This window comes from Pinus tabuliformis, chromosome 8 (genome assembly GCF_031772625.1).
Source record: "Pinus tabuliformis cultivar Carrire ecotype Pingquan chromosome 8, CPIR1, whole genome shotgun sequence".
Classification (NCBI taxonomy): Eukaryota; Viridiplantae; Streptophyta; class Pinopsida; order Pinales; family Pinaceae; genus Pinus; species Pinus tabuliformis.
Window position 1 is genome coordinate 522,628,798 of NC_142294.1, and position 23,018 is coordinate 522,651,815.

Consider the following 23,018-nt stretch of genomic DNA (forward strand, 5'->3'; position numbering starts at 1 on the left):
GACATTGTCTACATCTACATCCTCACATGGGGGTCATGTGCCTTCTGGTTTTGGTCGACTGACTATGTGGGAGGAGACTCCTAGTAGACCACCACGACCTTCTAAAAAATTAGACATTTCTCGTGGAAAGAGGCCTGTTGACCACTGGGGTGGAACTAAAAGATTTTTTGAAGACTCCATGCCTAATGGTGTATCAGAAGCTTCAATGTACCATCAGAGTTCATCATGTCATTAGAGTTTTTCAACTCTACTTCTTCGTCTCATCTTTTTCTATTGTACTTGAATTTCACAAACCCTGCGGGGATAATGTAAAAGTGATACTAGTATGAGGAGTCGAATCATGTAACAGGCCTAGGTAACTTGGGACCTTGTCATCAAGTGGGTTTACTCTGCGAGATTTTTTTCACTTGTTTAATTATCATATCGTTACGATGACTTAATAATTAATTGAGTTTTTTCTTCCAAGCATAACCCAAAAGCCGAAGTGCGGCTTTATGGTGAGGCCTTGGGTGAGTCCTAGTGTTTAGGGTCATTGCATATTACCATACTAGGTCACACAAATTTTTGTGGAATTTGTTTAGGTCTATGGGGCCATTTTTTAATTTTTAAAATTTCCCGTAGTGTGGAAATTTGAATAAATTTTGTATATGAAATGTAATAAGTGATGTCTAGAGAAGTTGTATTTTGTATGTGTGATCAAAATTACACCTCTCACTCTCAACTTTCTACTATGACACACTTTGAGGGGTTAAAAATGTGTTTTAGGCTGTCAAAACCCACTTTTCCTAAGTTTAGTGGGAAATTTGAAAATTAAACCAAAACTAAATTAAATGGAGAAAAATAAATAACTCCATGTGACAAAATGACATGAAAATGAATTGGAAATTATCTCAAGTCAAAGGAATGAGTCAAAGGACAAGTGGGTGATGATATGGCACCTTGCATCATAAATACATGGCCCACTCAAGGAAATCAAATTTCTGGCAATAAATGAGGAAGTCGCTTAGTTGGAAAATTCGAATTTGTGGAGTTAATGCACATTTGGGAGGATTTGGGAGAATATTTGGCAGAGATTTTTGTGGGAAATTGAACCCACCTGGGTCCCTACCCTTCTACACTTGTCATTTCATCATGGAATTCGATTTTGCATGGGGGATTCTTGATGCCACTTGGGAAATTCGAATTTGCATGAAGGAGCATTGAGATTGTCACCATTTGCCTTGGGATTGGCTCCCAAACTTCTATATAATAGAGCCATGGGCTGTCATTATAAATCCATTTGTTACAAGCTATTGTGCTTGGGGAAGATCTGCTCTTATGTACACTTGTTCTCAATTGCAATAAAAGACTTCGGGGTTCATTAATGAGTGTTGTTCCATTGGAGTATGATGATTGACTCACTATTGGTATAATTTCCTTTGCTCATGCTTTTGATTTATGTTATTTCCATATGCTATTGTAGATTTGTTAATGTAAAGCTATTTTGCATTGGCAATTGATTTAGGAGTATGATCTAGGTGTAGAAATTTCTAGCTATTTTCCACTAAATTTCTAGAGGTTTCTTATCATTGCATTTGTTAAATCTATATGGGACTAATGTTGGATTGAAGTATTGTAGAGGAGAATTTTGTTGGATCAAATATCAAGCGTGAGGGGAAGTCTTTGGAGAGATTAACCCACTCTTGACACATTCTCCAAAGAGCTCCCATTGGTTCTTTAAATTCTATAGTTTATCTTACGAAGTGATTTTCTTGCAGGGGTTTTCTTTGACATAGCTTGTACACAAACAAATATTTTTAAATTTTATTCTCTTTAAAATTTTTGTTTTCATCGATTTATTTAGCTATTTAAGAGCATTTTCCAAAATAGGCAAGTGATGGGGTTCACTCCCATCATTTGATTTGGTTTTGTATATTATTTTTTTATCATACTTACATGCTCTTTTACACTAATTTTGTCTTAGTGTTGCAACCCAAGGTTGGAGATTTGATAGCAAGTGCCGTGAGGAAAGACTATTGAACTCTAACCATTTTTTATAGGACCTCAAGAGCATTTGAGCATTGACTTCAAGGAGGTCGTGAACACTAGAAGGAGCTGCAAATAAGAATAGGCCGTGGGCCTTTGTGGAGATTTTAATTTTCAGATTTTAGCAAGTCTTCATTGGCCTTTGAGGTTGCTATTGTTGGAGGGAGATTATAGCTATTTCTAGCTCCAAATCTTGTACTATTTCCCTTCATCTTTTGGGCAGTCCTTTAAGAGGCTTTAACTCCATTGTAATATCATAATAAAATATCTCTTTTTCTTGTGGGAGCTTGAATTTTACCCAAGGCATCCTTTTTCCTCTTTTATGAGGATTTTGTGTAGGTGGATTAATTTTGCATCTTTTCTAACTTTCATTTTAGCTCATTTTGCATGCTTTCAAACTAACACAACCTTACCATAACATTTCAATTTCTAAGTTAAATTTTGCTACAAGTTTCACTTGATGCTATGCATTTCATTCTTGCTTGGAAGTACAAGTTGATATTTTGCTTTAGTGCCTCTCATTTCTTACATGCAAGTATTTGGACTTACATGGCAAGTTTAATTTAGTTGCTTAACAATTTGCTTTCTTTGAGATACAATTGCCTTACTATAGGCTCATTTGTTATTTTGCTCACTTATTTTCCAAGCATACTTTACAAGCAAGAATTTCATTTTTAGCTTAATGTCATTTTCAATTGCTATAAGTTTATGGTTTGTGACATTTACTTAGAGCAATTTACAATTGCATTTATCTATGAAACTTATGTTTATATGTCTTGTACAAGTTTGAGAGAAATTTTTCAAGTGTTATCATTGTGAGTGTTGAAGGAAATGTAACTAGGTTCGGTCTTCATAAATGTACTTGTTCCAGAAAAGAAATATTATTTTTATAATATATGTCAATGAGTTTCTTTCTCATTGAAGTAGGTCTAGCACATGTTAAGTGCTATAGGTGAGTCATATAGTCAAAAGGAAATGTTGAAGGCCTTAAGGGCATGTTACACCATGTATGAATAAGTATTAAACTAGGTCTAGCACATGTTAAGTGCTATAGGTGAGTCAAATAGTCAAAAGGAAATGTTGAAGGCCTTAAGGGCATGTTACACCATGTATGCATATGTATTATACTCAAGAAAATACCTCCAAGCAAAGTCAAGTCTCCTCCTATGCAAAGACACCACCAAAGAAGCTCATTCAAGCATGTTACACCACCAAAGAAGCCATCCGAAGTAAGACAACAAGTCAGCCTACAAATTGTCTTCTAGTCGGCCTAAAGGGAGGGACAATCCTTTATATATAGAGGCTATCCACTCCACTATAATGCCATCCATCTCTCTAAAATCAACGAAGGTAGCCGAGAAAAAGGGTGAAGAAGGGACGAAGAAAGGGTCTACAAGTATGGCTAAAATGGAGGAAGAAATACCGAAGCCTTGGAAGTCTGTTCTAGGGCTAAAAGACAATCACACATACGAAGAAGGAGAGGGTCTCTCTGTTGTCATAGCAACCCTCTATTACAGTCACACAAACTTCATTATTTGGGATAAGAACATAAGCCTAAAGGGTTTCCAAGACAAGCGAAGGAAGGAGGAAGAAGGCCGAAGTGAAGAGGATTGTTTCTAGGGCTAGAAACAGTGACACATGGGAAGAAGAGGTGGGTAAGCCTATGGTATAACAACAGGATCAAACAATTTATGAATTAGTGTTGGTTGGGTTTGAAATTAGGCCTACAAGGCCTCCCAAGTCAAGCGAAGAAGCCTATCTCTCTAGCAAAGGAAAAAGGACCCTAATTCTCTAGGGTACCTCCCACACATGCGAGAATTAGGGTTGCAGTGCTGTCACACTAAGCTTTCCACCATACACCAAGAAGGAACTCAGATGATCAAGAGAAGGATTGAGTATCCTTAGGTGAAGGATATCACTAAGGAAAAGTATCTCTTCTACAAGATCTACTTACAGTGAAAGGAAGAACGAAGTGCCAGAAGAAGGATGAAGTGCCGGGGAACGAAGTGCCGCAAGGAGGTAGACAGAGTGTTGGGGAAACATAGTGCAAATAAAATGAAGGACTTGACTTGTGCTTGGAGGTTCTTCTAGTCAAGGGTCTAGGTTTTAGCATTGATCAAGAAAGAAGCTTCAATAAGAGAAAAGTTACTGAAGGGTTTTCCTCTCAAGAGAAGAGAGGTTTTGGCCCTGGCAAAGAGCCAACATCTTGTGTTCTTGTTCTTGTGTTTTGGTTGTAGTTTGATGAGGTACACACACATACATTAATAATAAGAAAAAGAAGATTAAGCTAACAAGAAAAAGTAAAAGGACTCCACAAATTGTTATCAAGTAACGAAGAATGACACTACACTTATTTCCCTAGATTCTTCAACATAGTATCGGAGCTAAGGTGACACATCAAGGAAAGGGCATCTCAAGAACACTCATCAAGGAAGGACATCTACAAGGTTGAAGCTTCAAGCCAAATCTACTCATAGCAAGAAGAAGAGCCTTACATAAAGGCACCTGCAAAGAAGAGCAGATTGAAGCAGGACCTACATCAAGCTATGTTAAAATTTGCAACTAGGGCCAAAATCCATGTGGGTCTTCTTATTTATGGCAGTTGATATTTTTCATGGATTCCTCTTGTTGAGAGGTGCAGGATTGATCTAAAGATCATCCGATTCCGACATGTATTCATGGAGATTTGAATTTATTTGTGTGATGCGACAACTCGTCAAGGTTGGCCAACAACCAAATTGCTCCCACTTATCCTCCACGCTTTAGTATAAATAGAAGAGGACTTTAAGTCATTTGACACACACTCACTCTTGTGATCTCTCTTCATTCTGTTTTGGGTTTGATGAAGATGAGATCTAGAGGGAGTGCCCTAGGATATATGCTGCCCTAAGAAGACATGCCCTAGATCCAGATGCAGTCATGGGAAGGCTCTACGCTGCCCTAATGTGGTAGAAGCCTCACACTGTCATGGAGGACAACCCTTATGGTGGAGTCTAAGAAAGGTTCTACGCTGTCCGAAAGGAGACCTTCTTTCATGGCAAGAAGAGGCTTAATGATGCCCTAACACTGCCCTATATTACAGTCTAGTAGAAGTCCTAAACGTGGATCTTAACGCAGTCATAAAGGAGGTTGTCATAGCACAATCCATGTGCCCTAAACATAGACCCTAAGACACTGCCATTATATGTTCTAAACGCATTCATCTAGACACAGAGGAAGGAAGGTATTGTTATGCCCTAGCCGCAAAAAATAGGAGGACTATTGCAGCCCTATACACAGTTAAGGGAGGAACATCTGGACGCTGTTAAGGGAGATATGCCATGCCCTAATCTGCTATTCTGAAAGAGTCAAGGACGCAGTCAAAGGTGGTCTTATGTGCTGTTTGTAAAAGCCTTTCACCTTGTCATAAGAGATGACCCTAACGCTGTCATGGAGGTAGTCAAGGAGATGACCTTAACATTGTGTATGAAAACTTAAAAGGCTTAACACAGTCCATGGAGAGGCCTTGACGCAGGCAAGAAGACACCCTAATCTTAGCCATAAAGGAGAAGCCTTATCACATGTATGGAGATGCACTAAGAGCAGATCAGTGACTAGGTGCTGTCATAAAAGGAAGCTTAGCAGCAATAGTAAAGCCTGCTGTTCTAAGGCATGATTTAGGCATGTCTGGGAGCAGTTGTCTCTATATTAGAAGACTGAGGGCAAAGCTGTTTGCATGGACCTGTTGAAGGAGTCTGCAACTATAGCCTAGCTGCTCTGCTAGGCTGTAAGCCATAGCAAGCAACTAAGGCTAGTATGCACTGAGTATAAATAGTTGCAGCATATTAGATGCAGTGACAACGGTGCAACATACTGATGTGATAGGTGACAACATGATGGGGGCAACATGGTGCAGTATGGTGCAACACAATGGATGCAGCGTGATGTAGCACAATAATGATGGCACAACATGGTGCAAATCAGTGATGTGAGTAGTATAGCAACATGAATGTATTGCAACAACATGATGATGATGTATTGCAATATGCATAGTGCAATGAAGGGTACAACAATGCAACATGAAGGATGCAACATAGTGATTGGGTGCAGCACAGTGTTGGGTGTAGCATGATGATGAGGTGCAGCACAGTGATAGGTGCAACATGTTGATGAAATCACTTTGAAGGATTAGTTGCAGCAGTATGCCTTCACCTGAGTTCAGATCAGCTACCTCATGTGCTATCTTCATAGAGAAGATCTCAACTCTTATTTTGATAAGTCAAAATGTTGACTTCTGATGTATATGTACTCTCTCTTTGTGCTGAACAATTGGAGAATATGTAAGAATAATTTATTAAGGGTTTCCTCACATTAGGGTTTGTCCCTGGCTGGCGCCACATCTTGTGTCCTCTTGTCTTGGCTTGTATTTTGATGTTTGTTTATGTTCTATCTGCAATTTACTGTCATGCTGATGTGACTGCTAATCTGGAATTGATATTGAACTAAATGGAAAAATTGAAATAAATTGCTCTAAGCATAGAACATACCAAAAATTAACAAGCTACAAGTCATCAAACAAATCTCATCACCAGGGAAGTCCACTTGGAGAAGGCAACTTGAAGAACATCAAGATCCTAGGAAGGCAATCTATCAAGTCTTCAAGGAGAAAGCAACAATGTCTTTTTGCAAGGAAAGAAATCAATTGGTAGGTACCAATAACATTCTTGCATGGAAGAAGAGGACTGATTTACTTCTCAAGGAGAATGAACTCCTAGAACATGTCAAAGGGAATATCACTATCCCTGTTAAGGAACAAACTCAAGCCTTAGCTAAGTACAATAAGGATGAGACAAGACCTCAAAGGATTATGATAGAATCAATCAAAGACTCTCTCATTCCTTATGTCTCCAAATTTGAAACATCAAAAGAAATTTATGATAAGCTAGTAGAGCTATTCTCGGTATCCACAACCAGAGAAGTAATATTTTTAAGGAATGAATTGTACAAGATGAAGATAACAAAGGAAGGAATAATTCCCTACTTCATGAAAATCTCTGAAATGAGAGATCAACTTCAAGAGCTTGGGGAAGTCATTTCTGACAGAGAGATAACAACTGTAGTACTCAATGGTCTACCTAAGGATTGGGGCAACTTCACATCAAACATATATGCCAAGAAGGAAGCAACCACACTCAGTGAAATGTGGTCTCTATGTAGGACAAAGGAAACCAGACTTAAAGCAAAGGAAGATGTGGGATCAAAGGAGCAAGCATTTGCTACCATGGCCAAGAGAAAGGGAAAATTTGGCAAATTTGGTCCACGAAGAACAAACAACAAAGACATGTCCAAAATCCAATGTTTTGGATGCCAAGAATATGGACACTACAAAAGGAATTGTCCTAAGCTTAAGAAGGACAACAACAACAAAAGAAACATAGAAGAAGCTCACATGACTCCAGAGATGAAAGAAGAAGAAAAGAAGCAAAAGAAGGAAGATTCTCCGAATCTCTACTATGACTAGGTCAAACTCTTTCCTTCAAGTCTTCTTTCAAAGTTTTGAGTAGGATAGGAGCATCTTCTAGAATCTAGAAGCATGAAGTACATAGAGTTCTAGATACTCATGAAGATGTAGCATTTATAATGAGAATAAAAATGCATAGGTAATAATATCTTCTAGACTTTAGGAGCATGGTAGATATCAGTGTTGCGGAAATCGCGATATTATTGCCCGATTTTTAGTCTTATTTTTTATTTTTTTTCCAAAAAAATTGTGAAAAAATCACGATTTTTTATGAGGAGGAGGTGACACAACCTACACAAGCTACCCCTGTCACCAGTAGAGGACGTGGTCTACCTCCTGTAGCTCCTAGTTCTTCAACTTCTAGAGCACAGCAGAGTCCACTGCCAACTCCACTGGCATCTACATCTAGAGGGGCAGAGGAAATCAGTAGTATTAGACTTTAGTTATTTGGTTCATTTCATTGTATATGACATTATGACTCATGATATGAGATACATTATTATATTTTTTGTTGATATTTTGAGGCTGAGTTGGGACTCAGGAGTCAGGACTTACTATTCAAGACATGATTCACTGTTATGTGTGATGTAACACTAGAAATGATATTACACATCTTATATATTAGTTCTTTTATCATATTTATGTGTCAATGTATTTATTTTATGTTGTAGATGCTTTAGATATTAAAAAAATTGAAAAAAGCTGAATATTTTTGTATTTTACGATTTTTTCCCGATTTTTAACGATTTTTTCTTGATTTTTACGATTTTTTTTTTTTCCGATTTTTTCCCGTCGCCAGTAATATCCCGATAAAAATTACTGCAACATTGGTAGATATAGCTCAAGATATTCATATTGAAGGAGCATACCTAGTATAGGACCTCATCCATGATAAAAGAATATTGATCATGATTAAGAATCTAAGAAGACCTCCATCATCAAAAGAAAAGAAACATTTGCAAGGCAAGGGTCTTTAAGATCTTATAATGGAATCTTAAAAGAAGGTTCATGAACCAAAGCAAATGTCTCATTGGGTATCCCATTCATGGGGTTCAGGAAAAGGATGATATGCAGGCAAGCTAAGATGAAGCAAGAAGGGCCACACCAAGGACAACCAAATGAAGCTAAGATGATCAAAGGAGAATGAAGATGAGGTATGTATACATCAAAGTTTAGTCATGTTATCATCTGTATATTATTGAGTCATGGGGATAGTTCTATAACATGATCCAATATGAAAGAATCTCTTTCACCAAGGACATGCTCGAAGGCATGTGTGCAATGAAGGTCAACAAAAGAATATGCTCATGTAAGGAGTATAAGATTGTTGACTACGAAGCAAGAAGAAACGCTAATTGGTCCAAGAAGCAAGCAATAAAGAAATTCTCTCACAAGAAGCATAAGATGGTTGACCTATCTATGTAAGAAGAAGCAAATGAAGAAAGAGATCAAGCATGTGAAGAACACCATGATCACCAAGAATCACTATCTGACAAGATACTTTGAAGATATCTCCCGAAAGAAGGCAGGACAACTCTGACAAAGGAAGGAAGGACCCTTGACACCTATGAAGGCCTTGGAGATATAAAAGATGCAGATAACTGATTCTACTCTACAAAAATGTTGTGATGAAGAAGCCATCCAACAAAAGAAAGAGCAATGTTGAAGCAATATTAGGATGAAGTCATGGTGGGCTATTAGGTTGAAGCATGTAAACAAGCAAATACAACGAAGCATCCATGAGAAGAGTATTCCAAAGCATGGACACATGACAAAGTAGTAGCCAGATGACAAGAAAACTTGATGTACGGTAAGAAAGACACTTTCCACGAAGGAAACAATGACATGACAAACCAAGAAGGAAAGTGATCAATGGATGGTGCCCTACCTAGAAGAAGCTCGAACAAAGACTTGATGACATCAAAGAAAGGAAGGAGATCAAGCAACTGAAGGACCCATGAAGAAGAAGCTGCCAATGAATGAAAGAGTCCCTAGTAAAGAGGGAGCTCTGACAAGTCCCTGATCAAGAGGGAGTTTTGGATCACCCCTGATTACAAATGAATGACAATTGTGTTTTTCCATTTCATGGGTCATGCACTAGACCAGTACTAACAACCGTAAGTCTAGATGAAGGCCATAAATGGAAATGTAGACACAAGATAGACACAACATTCTTGTCTTCACTTGGGAAGAAAGAATGGGAGGATTAGGTAATCATCTAGCATTCGATACTCTTTGAGGATGTGTAGGGCATTAGAGACAAGAGTAGGCAAGAGGACCGATATTTTCTGAGGGTTGGGAACCCAAGATAAGAGTAGTCGTAGAAGGTCATACTTAGAGAACACCCGAGTGGGTATGTACCTTGAGATACAATGATGAAGGTGTCTATAAATCATTGGTCTCGCCAGCATTGTAGCTCATGACCTCATGAAGAGATGGAGCTGTTAGTCAAGGCTGTGCACTATGACAATGCTGATGGATATGATGCTATAACAGATGGATTGCAAATCCGGTTTCTCTTATGTGAATTCTTCAAGATTGATAATAGGCAAACACCTTGTAATGTTGTACGAATACCTCCCTAGTTAAGAGGGAGTGTTGAAGGAAATGTAACTAGGTTCGGTCTTCATAAATGTACTTTTGATATTTGTACTTATTCAACAAAATAAATGTTATTTTTATAATATATGTCAATGAGTTGCTTGCTCATTCAAGTAGGTCTAGCACATGTTAAGTGCAATAGGTGAGTCAAATAGTCAAAAGGAAATGTTGAAGGCCTTAAGGGCATGTTACACCATGTATGAATATGTATTAAAGTCAAGAGAATACCTCCAAGCAAAGTCAAGTCTCCTCCTATGCAAAGGCACCACCAAAGAAACTCATTCAAGCATGTTACACCACCAAAGAAGCCATCCGAAGTAAGACAGGAAGTCGGCCTACAAATTGTCTTCTAGTCGGCCTAAAGGGAGGGACAATCCTCTATATATAGAGGTTGTCCACTCCATTATAACACCATCCATCTCTCTGAAATCAGTGAAGGTAGCGGAGAAAAAGGGTGAAGAAGGGACGAAGAAAGGGTCTACAAGTATGGCGAAAAAGGAGGAAGAAATACCGAAGCCTTGGAAGTCTGTTCTAGGGCTAAAAGACAGTTACACGTGCAGAAGAAGGAGAGGGTCTCTCTGTTGTCATAGCAACCCTCTATTACAGTCACACAAACTTCATTATTTGGGATAAGAACATAAGCCTAAATGGTTTCAAAGACAAGCAAAGGAAGGAGGAAGAAGGCCGAAGTGAAGAGGATTGTTTCTAGGGCTAGAAACAGAGACACATGTGAAGAAGAGGTGGGTAAGTCTGCGGGTATAACAACAGGATCAACCAATTTATGAATTAATGTTGGGTGGGTTTGAAATTAGGCCTACAAGGCCTCCCAAGTCAAGCGAAGAAGCCTATCTCTCTAGGAAAGGAAAAAGGACCCTAATTCTCTAGGGTACCTCCCACACGTGCGAGAATTAGTGTTGCAATGCTGTCACACTATGCCTTCCACCATACAGCAAGAAGGAACTCAGATGATCAGGAGAAGGAATGAATATCCTTAGGTGAAGGATATCACTAAGGAAAAGTATCTCTTCTACAAGATCTACTTACAGTGGAAGGAAGAACAAAGTGCTGGCAGGAGGACGAAGTGTCCGGGAACGAAGTGTCGAAAGGAGGTAGACAAAGTGCCAGGGAAACATAGTGCAAAGAAAAGGAAGGACTTGACTTGTGCTTGGAGGTTCTTCTAGTCAAGGGTCTTGGTTTTGGCATTGATCAAGAAAGAAGCTTCAATAAGAGAAAACTTACCGAAGGGTTTTCCTTTCAAAAGAAGAGAGGTTTTGCCCCTGGCAGAGAGCCAACATCGTGTGTTCTTGTTCTTATGTTTTGGTAGCAGTTTGATGAAGTACACACACATGCATTAATAATGATAAGAAGAAGATTAAGCTAACAAGAAAAAGTAAAAGGACTCCACAAATTGTTATTAAGTAACGAAGAATCACACTACATTTATTTGCACTAGATTCTTCAACATTGAGCACTTCATTTACTTGTGGCAATTTCCTTTTGCAAAACATCAATACACTTGCATCACTTTAATTCATTTACAAACTAATTTCCTTTTCCAATTGAAGTAACATTTGCAATTTACTTTGAGCACTATCTCATTTCCATTATATTGAAACATTGCAAATCTCTCTCGGGAAAACTTACTTGCATAGCATTTAGGCATTTTAGTGTAGTTTGCATTTTAACTCAATCAACCTCCAAGCATAAGCTTGTTTGATAGACATCTTAGGGAATAGACATTCTTGGAAAGTTCTTCCAATTGGTACAAAGTAAGGTAAAGTGTGTGTGACTTTGTAGTTATGAAGGTGGCTTGTCCCTTTGTAGGAACGATGGCACATGCTGGCTAGTAAAACTCAAGGGAAGGGTATTATTAATGACACCATCGTGTCCTTAACCCCTCTTTCTTATAGTCACCCCAATATTTACCCTTTGGAAAGAGTTCAAGAGGAAGATCTCTCACTTAGAATAGACATTTAGTTTAAGATTAACCAAGATAATTACATCTAACCTTAGTTAAGTGCATTTCATATTAACACACTTTACTTTTAAAGCTATTTTACTTGCAATTTATTTATATACTTGTCATGATGAAAATGTTTTGAATTGATTATTTTGTAACATCGCATATGGGCAAATACCATATCTTTCATTTTGGATGTGAAGTTTTAGTTTGTTTCATTTTGCAAGTGAGGCTTTAGCTTGTTTCATTTTGCAAGTTATTGCTCCTTTACATGCTCTAGCATTGTGAATGATTATACTTTGAAAGCATTTCTTTGAAAACAATTTTAAATCTTGCAAGTGATATAATTTTTTTCTAACATCTATTTGATTGACAAAGTTACTTGTGTTTCACTTTGAAACGTTTCATTTTTGGAGCAAGTGTTATCTATTTTGAAGCAATATTGAAAGCACTGGTCTTATATGCTTATCTTTGATTTATGTGTTGATGGTTATTGAAGTATATTTCATGTCATATTACTTATCATATTTGCTCATAATCTCAAGTAATCTAAATTAATATTAACATCTCCTAGAAACCTCACATCACTTTTTACTTAGCTTTCCATTTAGGGACTACCCCCCCTTAGCTTGCCTAGGGGAGAGCTTAAATGGAGAGAGAGTTGGGAATAGGTGACAACCCCATCTCTTAAATTTTCCACCAACCACTCCTTGTGGGGTTAAGGGCTTTTCTTACTAACTTAGGTGTGTGTGTAAGGCATAAACAAAGTGCAAGCATTAAGAATAGATAATGGATTTACTTGTTTTTTCTAGTTTCTAGTAATTTTTATAACTGTTGACTCTTTCATATTTATTATGGTATTTTTTGTAAACAATATATGAAAATTTAAGTTTGCAGTTTGAAGTTGGCAATTAATGAATGAAGCATTTCATTTCATGTTAGATATTCTTTGTTATCATTTGGTTACTTGGTAATGGTAATGGTTACAAGTACAAGTTACAACTTTAAGTGATCAATGATGATAAATGTTATATATTGAATTTTGAAAGCTTGAAACTTTAAGATTGAAAAATCATGAGACTCGATATGTTATATGTTGCTAACTTGTGGACGTAGTTGATGGAGATTATAACATCTAGATGATTGATGTTATATGGTTCAATCCATGGTTTTATGCTTTTTATATCTAATTCATCATTACATGCTTTTGTTGACATATATGCATCAAAATATAAAAGAAATATATATTATATAAAAATTTGCTCCCGAACCGGGAACTTTTGAAAATGTCGCTCCCTGCTCCCGCTCCCAAGTAGCTTTGGTCTATTGAGTTTTTTAGATATAGGCTTACAATTACTGTCAATCCAAAAATTTACTATGTTCCCCCAAGTTTTTGGAATAGGGGAGTAGGGAGACGTACAAGGGGCGTGTGTGGGAGCACCCCCCAAATTTTAGGAAAATTCAGCGGGGATGGGGGGATGTAGGGGTCCCTTGCACAGGAGACCCAATGTCTAAAATTATAAAATATAAAAATATTAATGATAAAATCACAACAGTAATAATTCATCCCATGCAAATTCATGATTGTGCAATCTAGTGGAAATGCTACAATCCTGCCAATCTTGAAATCCTAAAGACTGTTAAGTCTGCTGAATTTTGAATGCGATATGAAATTCTATGTTCTTCGTATGTAGTCTAATAAGGTTGGACAACTCTCAAACATCCTGAAACAATTAATGGCATTCTCCTTATCTTACCTAAAGTGACATTTTCCTTTAGTTTTCTATCTTTTTACTTTAAGAATTTAATATTACCATTAATTACCAAGGTCCTAGACTTGCCAGAGCTCTATCCCTTATTTTTTGTTCTATTTTCATGGGTTGCTAGACAAAAAATCTTTGGGAGGGGGAGCACCTAGATGTCCCCCTTCTAAAGGTGGGAGGTGACCAATCCCCTTTTGGGGAAATGTGTCCCCCCCACACTTGGGAAACATTTCCCCATGCATTACCCTGAGTTTTCCCCAAAGGAGGACATGGGGAAATGTGGGTGGGGGTCGTGCCCTCATGGAACAATAAAAAATTAATATACACCTACATATACTAACAAAAGTTTTCATTTATTGGAATCTCAAACCTATGCTTTGTTTTCTATAACAGTTAGCCATTTGATATATAAATTGCTATTTATCTTGTGATCACAGTGTAGAAACTATGCAAAAGAATACAACAATATCCCATCTGTTTGTTGGATATCTAGACACTTAGAAATGAGTGGACATTTCTTGATTAGGACATGTCTTGTGCATGTCTGGCACATAGGTCACGTGTGTGTCAATGTTGGCCAATTGTTAATGTCTTGTGTATTGTCATTGATCAAATATTTTCAAGATATTAATAAAAAATTGATAAAAAATTGAGCTAGCCAGTAATTATACCAAGTTTATCATATTTGTCATCTTATGCAGGTTTGTTTACAAGGGATCCAAATATTTTGCGTCATGTTGGTCATATACTACTACAGTTGCCATTCATGGAGTACAGGCAACCAAGGCGTATTATAATTGCAGATGATTGCTTTCAGGTTACAGATGTTCCTAATGATCGAACAGTGAATGTAGTCACTCGGTCCACCGAAAAATTATTTGGACGTAAGTAATTATATTTTTTAAGATTGTTATTGCAGTTGCCCACAATGCAAAGGAATGTGTTTGAAGATTACATTTGCAATATGTAACATAGTAAAGCTGACCTTGTTAGAGTAAGCATTAAATGCTAATCTCTGTCCATATTTTGGCTTCTTTAATATGGCAGGTCAAGTTTTAAATCACATGAGCCTCGGCAATTATCTTGCTACCAAAGTTCCAAGCTTAAAGTATTTTCAAAATGAAGAAGAGAGCAGAAATGGTGAAGGTGGGGTTTCTGCTTTGAAGGCTCTTTGCAGTGCATTACGCCTTCTTCAGAGGTATAATGATTGTGCTTCAAAGCTTTATTTCATAACATGCATATTTCATATTCTGAATACTGATAGATTTTGTCCTCAAAATATGTATTGTTATTTCTTGAATCCTATATAGCAGAGTAGATGGAAATCTGTTTTTGAAATCTTATGACTAGAGTTGTAATGTATCAAAAGTATCAAATATCTTATTAATGACCGCTTAATCAATTTGGCTTGTTGTCACATGTTAAGTCCTTTTAGCATGGACGGAAAACAACTACAGATTAGGAACTGAAGAAATAGATATGCACAGCTAGAATCAAGATACTTTCTGTCAGTAAATGTACAGCCTAATCTGGAAGCCACACTAACTATTCAGATAATATCTGCAAGTCAATTCTATGATTTCTGTGAAGATACATCGAAGATGTACCCTATAACAAATGCATTTGTACTAGACATATGTCTTCATTTCAGCATACATTTGGGATATTATCTAGATTCTATGCTGGCTATTTCTAATATGGATCAAATTGACGTCTCTTGGATCTTGGCTTGGAACTAGTGAGAGACTGTATGTCATTTGGCAATTTTCTCACTAAGGTATAATCAAATTTTAAGGTATAAATTTTACCAGCTTGACTCTTCAAATACTAGATCCATGCCCTGGTTTGCAGAAATTAAGTTGAAAGTTTATTGGGTTGAAATCTTGATATTTTTACTGTATAATCGGTAGAACAATGCTTATTCAATTTAGTTGTCAAAAGAATGTCATTCACTTTTGTTGTGCATGGTCCTATCATGCTGAACTATTGACAGTAATAGTTGAGTGGATATGAATAGTTTAACATATTATCTGTAGTATTTTAGTTGATTATAATGATCTTATTTCCTGTAGTCACAGAGAACGGAGTGCAATTTGAATTGATTAACTTGGATGCTGGATAGAACTGAACTGAACTGAATTTTTTTGCATGCCTGAAAGACCATAATAGGTCAAAGGAACTAGAGAGTACAGCAAATATTTACAGCATTTATAGCTAAAAAGAAAAGAAAACAGTGCTTGCATGAAGTGCTCCTAAAAGTAGACAAAGATGGGTACAAGACAACATCAAAATGACGGTGACCTAAAGCATGCAAATAAATGGTTAAACTGAGAAAGTAACTGTTGGAGGTGAAGAAAATTGTGTGATGTAGCCAGGCACACATTCTGTATCAACACCTAGGAACCTGTTTAATTGAATTTCAATTTTTTAACTACCATCCAGTGGAGTTCACCAATTATATACAGATTTGACTTCTGAAAGGGACCCAAGTTAACAGACCACTGATGCGGGATAAGTTTAGAATTAAAGATGCAGTAGAATTAAAACATATAACTGTGAGGAAAATGCCAGTACATGCCTGTATTCCTTAAGCAGATTTGTACTACTATGCATGCACAGATTTTTATCATATCAGACTTCCAAAGAATTAAATTACAGAGTAGCAAAACAGGAATTAATTAGTCATTTTTTTAATGAAGAGTAATCTAAGAAGCTGGGCAAGAAGTGATTCACCGCCCAACCCTAGGAAGCCACTGTATAGCTGGGCTATGAGTTCATCAGGTTGAAGAAATCAACTATGACATTAGACACACTCAACGCAACTTGCAACACTCTTGGATTGGCCAATCCTCTGTCTATATGGCACTCTAGAGTCATCATACAGCCTTCAATGGGCCTCAAAACTCTTCTCATTGTCATACACAATACAGCTTTGATTTATTCATTCTCTGCTATACAGTCCCCTAGGAATTCACCACAAGCTTATGCTTGAGTGCATGCAGAAAGAGCCCAATTTCACTCCGCCAAATAACTTGCCACATGTAATGTCCCTTGTGAAGATTACCCTTGGGATGCAATGCTGGGTTAGGGTTTTCAAAAGCACATGAAAGAATTGTATTGCATAACAGTATTGGAGTATTCATCAATCTATGAAACAATGATGCTCTATAATGAATACACAAGTAGTATAGTAAAGAACTCAATCGACAGTTGATTCCACAAGCACCCATTATGAAGTAGTAGTGTTGTTCAACAGTTCACAGACTTACAATGATCAACAGTCTCACATCGGAAATTTCAAATCAAACACGGTTTTTAGGCTTACAAACCATAGCCGTCTGTTTGCTGCCACAAAATCACCCCAACAGACTTCACTGCTACCTTGCACCCTTAGTAACCCTTGGTGCCTCCTGATTGTGGTTCTTTGTTAAAATTGGCAACTAGCGCCAAACTCCACATGGGTCATCTTATTTATGACAGTGGATATTTTTCTTGGATTCCTCTCTCCGAGAGATGTAGGATTGATCTAAAGATCATTCCATTCTGACATGTACAAATGAAGTTATGAATTTATTTTGATTATGGACAAATTGTCAAGGTCTGCCAGCGAACTCATGTAGGCTCAGAAGCCCAACAGTCAGGTCTATTCATCTTCATCGTTTGCCTATAAATACATGATGCCTCCTCCTCACTTGGACATAGTTCACTTCTCACACATCTCTCTCCTCACATGATTGGGTACGGATTTCTGGGCAGCCTCTCCACACGTGCGAAGAAGAAGATAGTCATTTTCTGTTTTGGGTGTTGACTGAATTTCAGGAAGGGTTTTGACCAGTGTTGACCTGTTTGACTGCGTTTTTGTGAGGGAAATTTTTGTTTGGGTAGGCTGCATTTCTGGGCACAGAAATCGAGGCATTCCGTACTGTTTGACCAGTGTTGACTGCAGAGAATTGACCTCAGGTTTGACTTCTGCGTTGACCAAGATTGACTGATTTTCAGCACTGTTTTGGGCTGATTCAGAGGTTTGTTGGAAGCCGAAGTTGACTGGGTTTGACCGAGCTGAATTGAGGAAGAAATCTGCCCTGTTGACCAGTGTTGACTTTTCTGGTTAGGGCTCTTTTGCTGCTTTTATAAATTATTAGAATTTGGAAATTGTACCATCTCTCTCTGCTGAACTATTAAAGACTAAAAGAAGATTTGATCAAGGGTTTCCCCACATTGGGGTTTGTCCCTCGTTGGTGCCACATCTTGTGTCCTCTTGTCTTGGCTTGTCTTCTACTGTTTATGTTTATGTTCTATCAGCGTTTTACTTACATGTTTATGTGATTGCTAAACTGAAATTGATATTGGGCTCATAAAGAAATTGAAGTAAAATTGCTGTAAAGCATAGAACATACATTGTTACCTAAAGTTAACATGGTATCAGCGCTGAGGTGAAGAGTCAAGACAAAGCCCAAGCAAGAGTGAAAGAGCAATCACCAAAGACAGTTGGACAAGGACAAGGACAAAAGACTCAATGGGTTCCTCATCCTACTTCTCGGGTGAAGACAAGCTCCATGATAAATTTGTGTATCATGGATGGAAGATGTCTCTTGATTTGACCTTGGAAGAGAAGGAAGTGATGGATTATGTGCTGGGTAAAATCCCTGAACCTCCTTCAAATGCATCGGCTGCTGCGAAGACCAAGTATATTAAGGCTAAAGTCAAAGCAAAGAAGATTATCAGGGATTCCATTGACAAGGATCCGGTGGCCTATATCTCTGAATTGAAGACCTCCAAGGAGATATACGACAAGTTGGTCGACATGTTCAAGGTTAGTAATGCTAATCAAATTCTCTTTCTCAAGAATAAGTTGAAAGATATTAAGAAGGGCAAGGACGAGGACATTCAATTCTATTTCTTGAGGATTAGGATGATCAAGAATGATTTACTCTCGATTGGAGAAGTCATTCATGATAGAGAACTTGCTCTTACCACCCTTGGAGGACTCCCACCTGTGTGGTATGTATTTAGAACCACTTAACTCAACAATGATCGAATTTCAAGGTTTAAAGAATTGATGTCGAGATGCATTCAAGAAGAAACAAGAATGGTGTAGCAAGAAATGCCTTCTAATAGAAGCAACCCCACTGCATTCTCCCCTCATGCCAAAAGGAGGAATAATGCAGGGTCTAAAGGTCATTTCGATGGAAAGCCTGGATCTAACGGAGGAAGGAAGGGCATGTGCTTTGTTTGCAGTAAGTTTGACCACTATGCAAGGGAGTGTGCTAATAAAAGGGATACACCTCGAGATGAAGATTATCATAACAACACCAAGGGAAACTTCAACCACAACGATCAAAGTAATGGCAGGTCCAATGGCAAAGGAAAAAGGAATGCGGGACATCAAGGAAATGGTCGAACCTCCAAGAAATCAAGGAACTCCAGGTATGATGAATCCAATGTTAACAATAAGCAAAAAGAGTACTATCTTATATTGGTCCTCTCCACTGCTTCTCCTCTAGACACTTTGGGAAATTGGCTGATTGATAGTGGTGCGTCAAGGCACTTCACTGGATACAAGGAAGCCCTCTCTAATTTGATAGAAATGGGGACAAACATGGAGATCATCCTTGGAGACGATGCCACCTATCCTGTGAAGGGAGTAGGGAATGTTACCCTTCGATTGAATCAAGGTAACGCTATTCATTTACAAGAAGTACTATATGTACCCGATCTTAAGAAGAACCTGGTGTCCGTTTCAGCAATGGAAGATAAAGGATTCAAGGTGGCTTTTATCGATGGAAAGGTACGTGTTTGGAAAATAAATTTCAAGGAAGCTTTTACTCTTGGGTTTTGGCGACACATCTCTACAATCTGAACTATGGCACCGGAGGTTCGCCCATCTTCAATATAAGGCCCCACTCGATGTTAGACAGATGGTGACAGGTATGCCTGAGTTCAAAGTAGAGCATGAAGGTGTATGTCCGGGATGTGCCGAAGGAAAACTTACAAGGGGACCATTCCCCTCAAGTAATAGCAAGACCACAGACATATAGCAATTGATCCACTCTGACATATCTGGTATGATGCCCGTAAACTCCTTGGCAGGATACTTATATTATCTCACCTTTGTGGATGATTATTCTCACAAGACCTGGATCTACTTCTTGAGGAAGAAGGATGAAGTGTTCACCTGGTTCTGACATTTCAAAGCCTGGATAAAAAAACCAATCCGGGAAGAAAATCAAGATATTGAGGACTAATAATGGGACCGAGTATGAATCCAATGAATTCCAAGATTATTGTAGAGAAGCTGGTATTAAGAGGGAGACTACAACACCATACACTCCTGAGCAGAATGGTGTGGCTGAAAGGAAGAATCACTCTATTGTAGAAGCTGTCCGTGCCATGCTTCATGATCAAGGCCTTCTGAAGTTTATATGGGGTGAAGCTGCAAATACCACCGTGTATGTTCAAAACCAATGTTCTCATCAAGCATTGGACTCCAAGACTCCTGAAGAAATGTTCACTGGTAAGAAACCCAATGTCTCTCATTTTAGAATTTTTGGAAGCTCAGTATATTTTCATGTGCCGAAAGAGAAAAGAAGCAAATTGGGTCGATCTAGGAAGAAATGAATCTTTGTGGGCTATAGTGAAAATTCTTAGGGATATAGAATTTATGTGGCTGGTCAAAAGGAAGTTGACATAAGTCATGATGTCACCTTCGACGAAGATATGGCCCTCAGGAAGATCAACAACCTTCCTATCCTAAGGAAGGACAAAGAAGCTGACACATGAAATCAGGGTGAAAAAGAGGACGAAACGATCCCTGATGTTGATGAACTTATGGATCCTATTGATCCACTCCCTCAAGAACCTTCCTCCTCCAAGAGGAGACCCTCATGGCTTAGGGAGGCTCTCGAAGATTCTGAGAGGCACATTGCACCAAAGGGGACTTTCTGTGAAAGCAAGAAGCTGAACAAGTACCAAGGATATTTGACCGCCATGAGCACTATCATTCAAAGTGAGCCTTCATCATTCAAAGAAGTCGTGAAGCAACAAGTATGGAAGGATGCTACGAATGAAGAATACGAGTCAATTGTGAAGAATGATGTTTGAGATGTTGTCCCTAGATCCCAGGATAAATCGGTTGTCACTTCTAAGTGGCTCTACAAAATCAAGCATGGAGCTGATGGAAGTGAAAAATAGTTCAAGGCTCACTTTGTTGCTCAAGGCTTCTTTCAAAAGGAAGGTGTAGATTACGATGAGATATTTGCACCTGTTGCGCGATACACCACCATCAGCTCGATCATAGCCCTTGTTGCCTCACAAGGATGGAACCTACATCAGATGGATGTCAAGACCGCCTTCTTGCATGGTTCAATCAAAGAGGAAGTCTATGTGGAACAACCTAAGGGGTTTGAAGTTCATGATCGGGAATCTCATGTATGTAGGTTGAAAAAAGGTCCCTATGGATTAAAGCAAGCATCTCAGGTTTGGTATGAGAGGATCGATAGCTATCTGATGAAGTTGGGATTCACTAGAAGTGAAGTCGATCCGAACCTTTACTTTAAGGTTGAAAATGATAAACCTCTCATTCTGGTATTTTGTGTGGACGACCTCTTTCTGACAGGTGCAAACCCTCTCATTCACAAATGTAAGAGGGAGTTGGCTTCTGAATTTCAGATGAAGGACCTAGGACTGATGCACTATTTCCTAGGGTTGGAGATCTGTCAAAAAGCTAGGTGAAATTTTCCTCTCTCAAGAAAAATATGTTGTGAAGATATTGGAAAGATTTGGGATGGTGGATTGCAAGCCTGTGACTGCTCTGATGGAACATAACTTTAAGAAGTTATGTGGTAGTGCTGCTAGTCCTGAATTGGGAAATGCTTTTGAGTATCATTAATTCATAGGAGCACTGATGTTCTTGGAGAACTCTCGTCCGGACATATGTTCTGTAGTTAACACATTGAGCCAATACATGGTTGAGCCTCATCATATACATTGGATTGCCTCCAAGAATCTTCTGAGATATTTTTGGGGCACAATCACTTATGGACTGAGATACACTACCGAAAATGTGAGGCTACATGGTTATTCTGATGCTGATTGGGCTGACAGTGTGGTGGATTGCAAGAGCACTTCTGGATGTTTTTCTTTGATATCCTGGATGAGTAGGAAGTAGAAATCAGTTGCCTTGAGCATCGCCGAGGTTGAATACATAGCTGCTAGAATGGCCTCCTTTGAAGTTGTCTGGTTGAGGAAGCTCTTCAGTGAGCTGTTTGGACATGTGTTGGATACCACCGTTATCTTCGACGACAACTAGAGTGGGATTCGATTATCAGAGAATCCATGTTTCATGATCGCTCCAAGCATATAGATATCAGGTACCACTTTATTTGGGATATGGTACAACGAGGAGCAATAAGGTTCTATCACATTGGGACTAATGAGCAGGTCAATGATATTCTGACAAAGCCCATGGGGAAGGTCAAATTCTTGGCCTTCGAAGAACGACTTGGAGTTGTGGAGAGACCCTCTTATGAGGGTCCTGTATGAGATGGACATTGAGCTCTGGGAGCTTTGGGGGGCTTGGGGTACTTCTTGGAGCGGTGAGAAACCATAGGGCAAGTGGTTCAGCCTTCCCCTAGTGGTTTGTTGTGTACAAGGTGAGTGGTTCATCCTTCCCTTATGATGCCCCTTGGCGACATGTGAGCAGGACGAGTGGTTCATCCTTCTCTTGCTGAGACATCCTACCTATGTAGTCTGGGAATCATGAGAAGTAACTTTCATTTGGCCAATGAGTAGGGAAATGAGGAAAGGGACTGTAGTACTGCCGATGGATGCATCATGTACTACTGTACTCCCTATGCTAGGATGTCTGATATTGATTTGGGATCAATGGGAATTGACTTCGGGTTAGTAAGAGTGGTATGAGACACTCTCTTTTGACTGGGATCGACTTTGAGTAAGTAGAGAATGGTATGATACATTCTTGATCACTTCTTCTTCTTCATAGTTCAACAGAGTAGAGCAGAGAAGTGTAGAGCAGTGCATGGATGGCAGAGATGGTACAAATTGGCAGATGGATTAGCTGGTGGAGTTTTCCCTAATTGAGAGGGAGTGTTAAAATTGGCAACTAGGGTCAAACTCCACATGGGTCATCTTATTTATGACAACTGATATT

The 23,018-nt window shown here is 38.6% G+C and overlaps 1 protein-coding gene across 1 annotated transcript in view; it reads left to right on the forward strand.

Moving 5' to 3' along the window:
* The window catches only part of LOC149236458 (outer envelope protein 64, chloroplastic-like), a 249,563-nt gene that overhangs the window by 81,283 nt on the left and 145,262 nt on the right, over nt 1-23,018 (forward strand). Inside the window, exons 5-6 of the mRNA XM_089372388.1 lie at nt 14,551-14,733; nt 14,897-15,047. Coding sequence (XP_089228514.1) covers nt 14,551-14,733; nt 14,897-15,047 — 334 coding nt within the window. The remainder of the gene's footprint in view (nt 1-14,550; nt 14,734-14,896; nt 15,048-23,018) is intronic.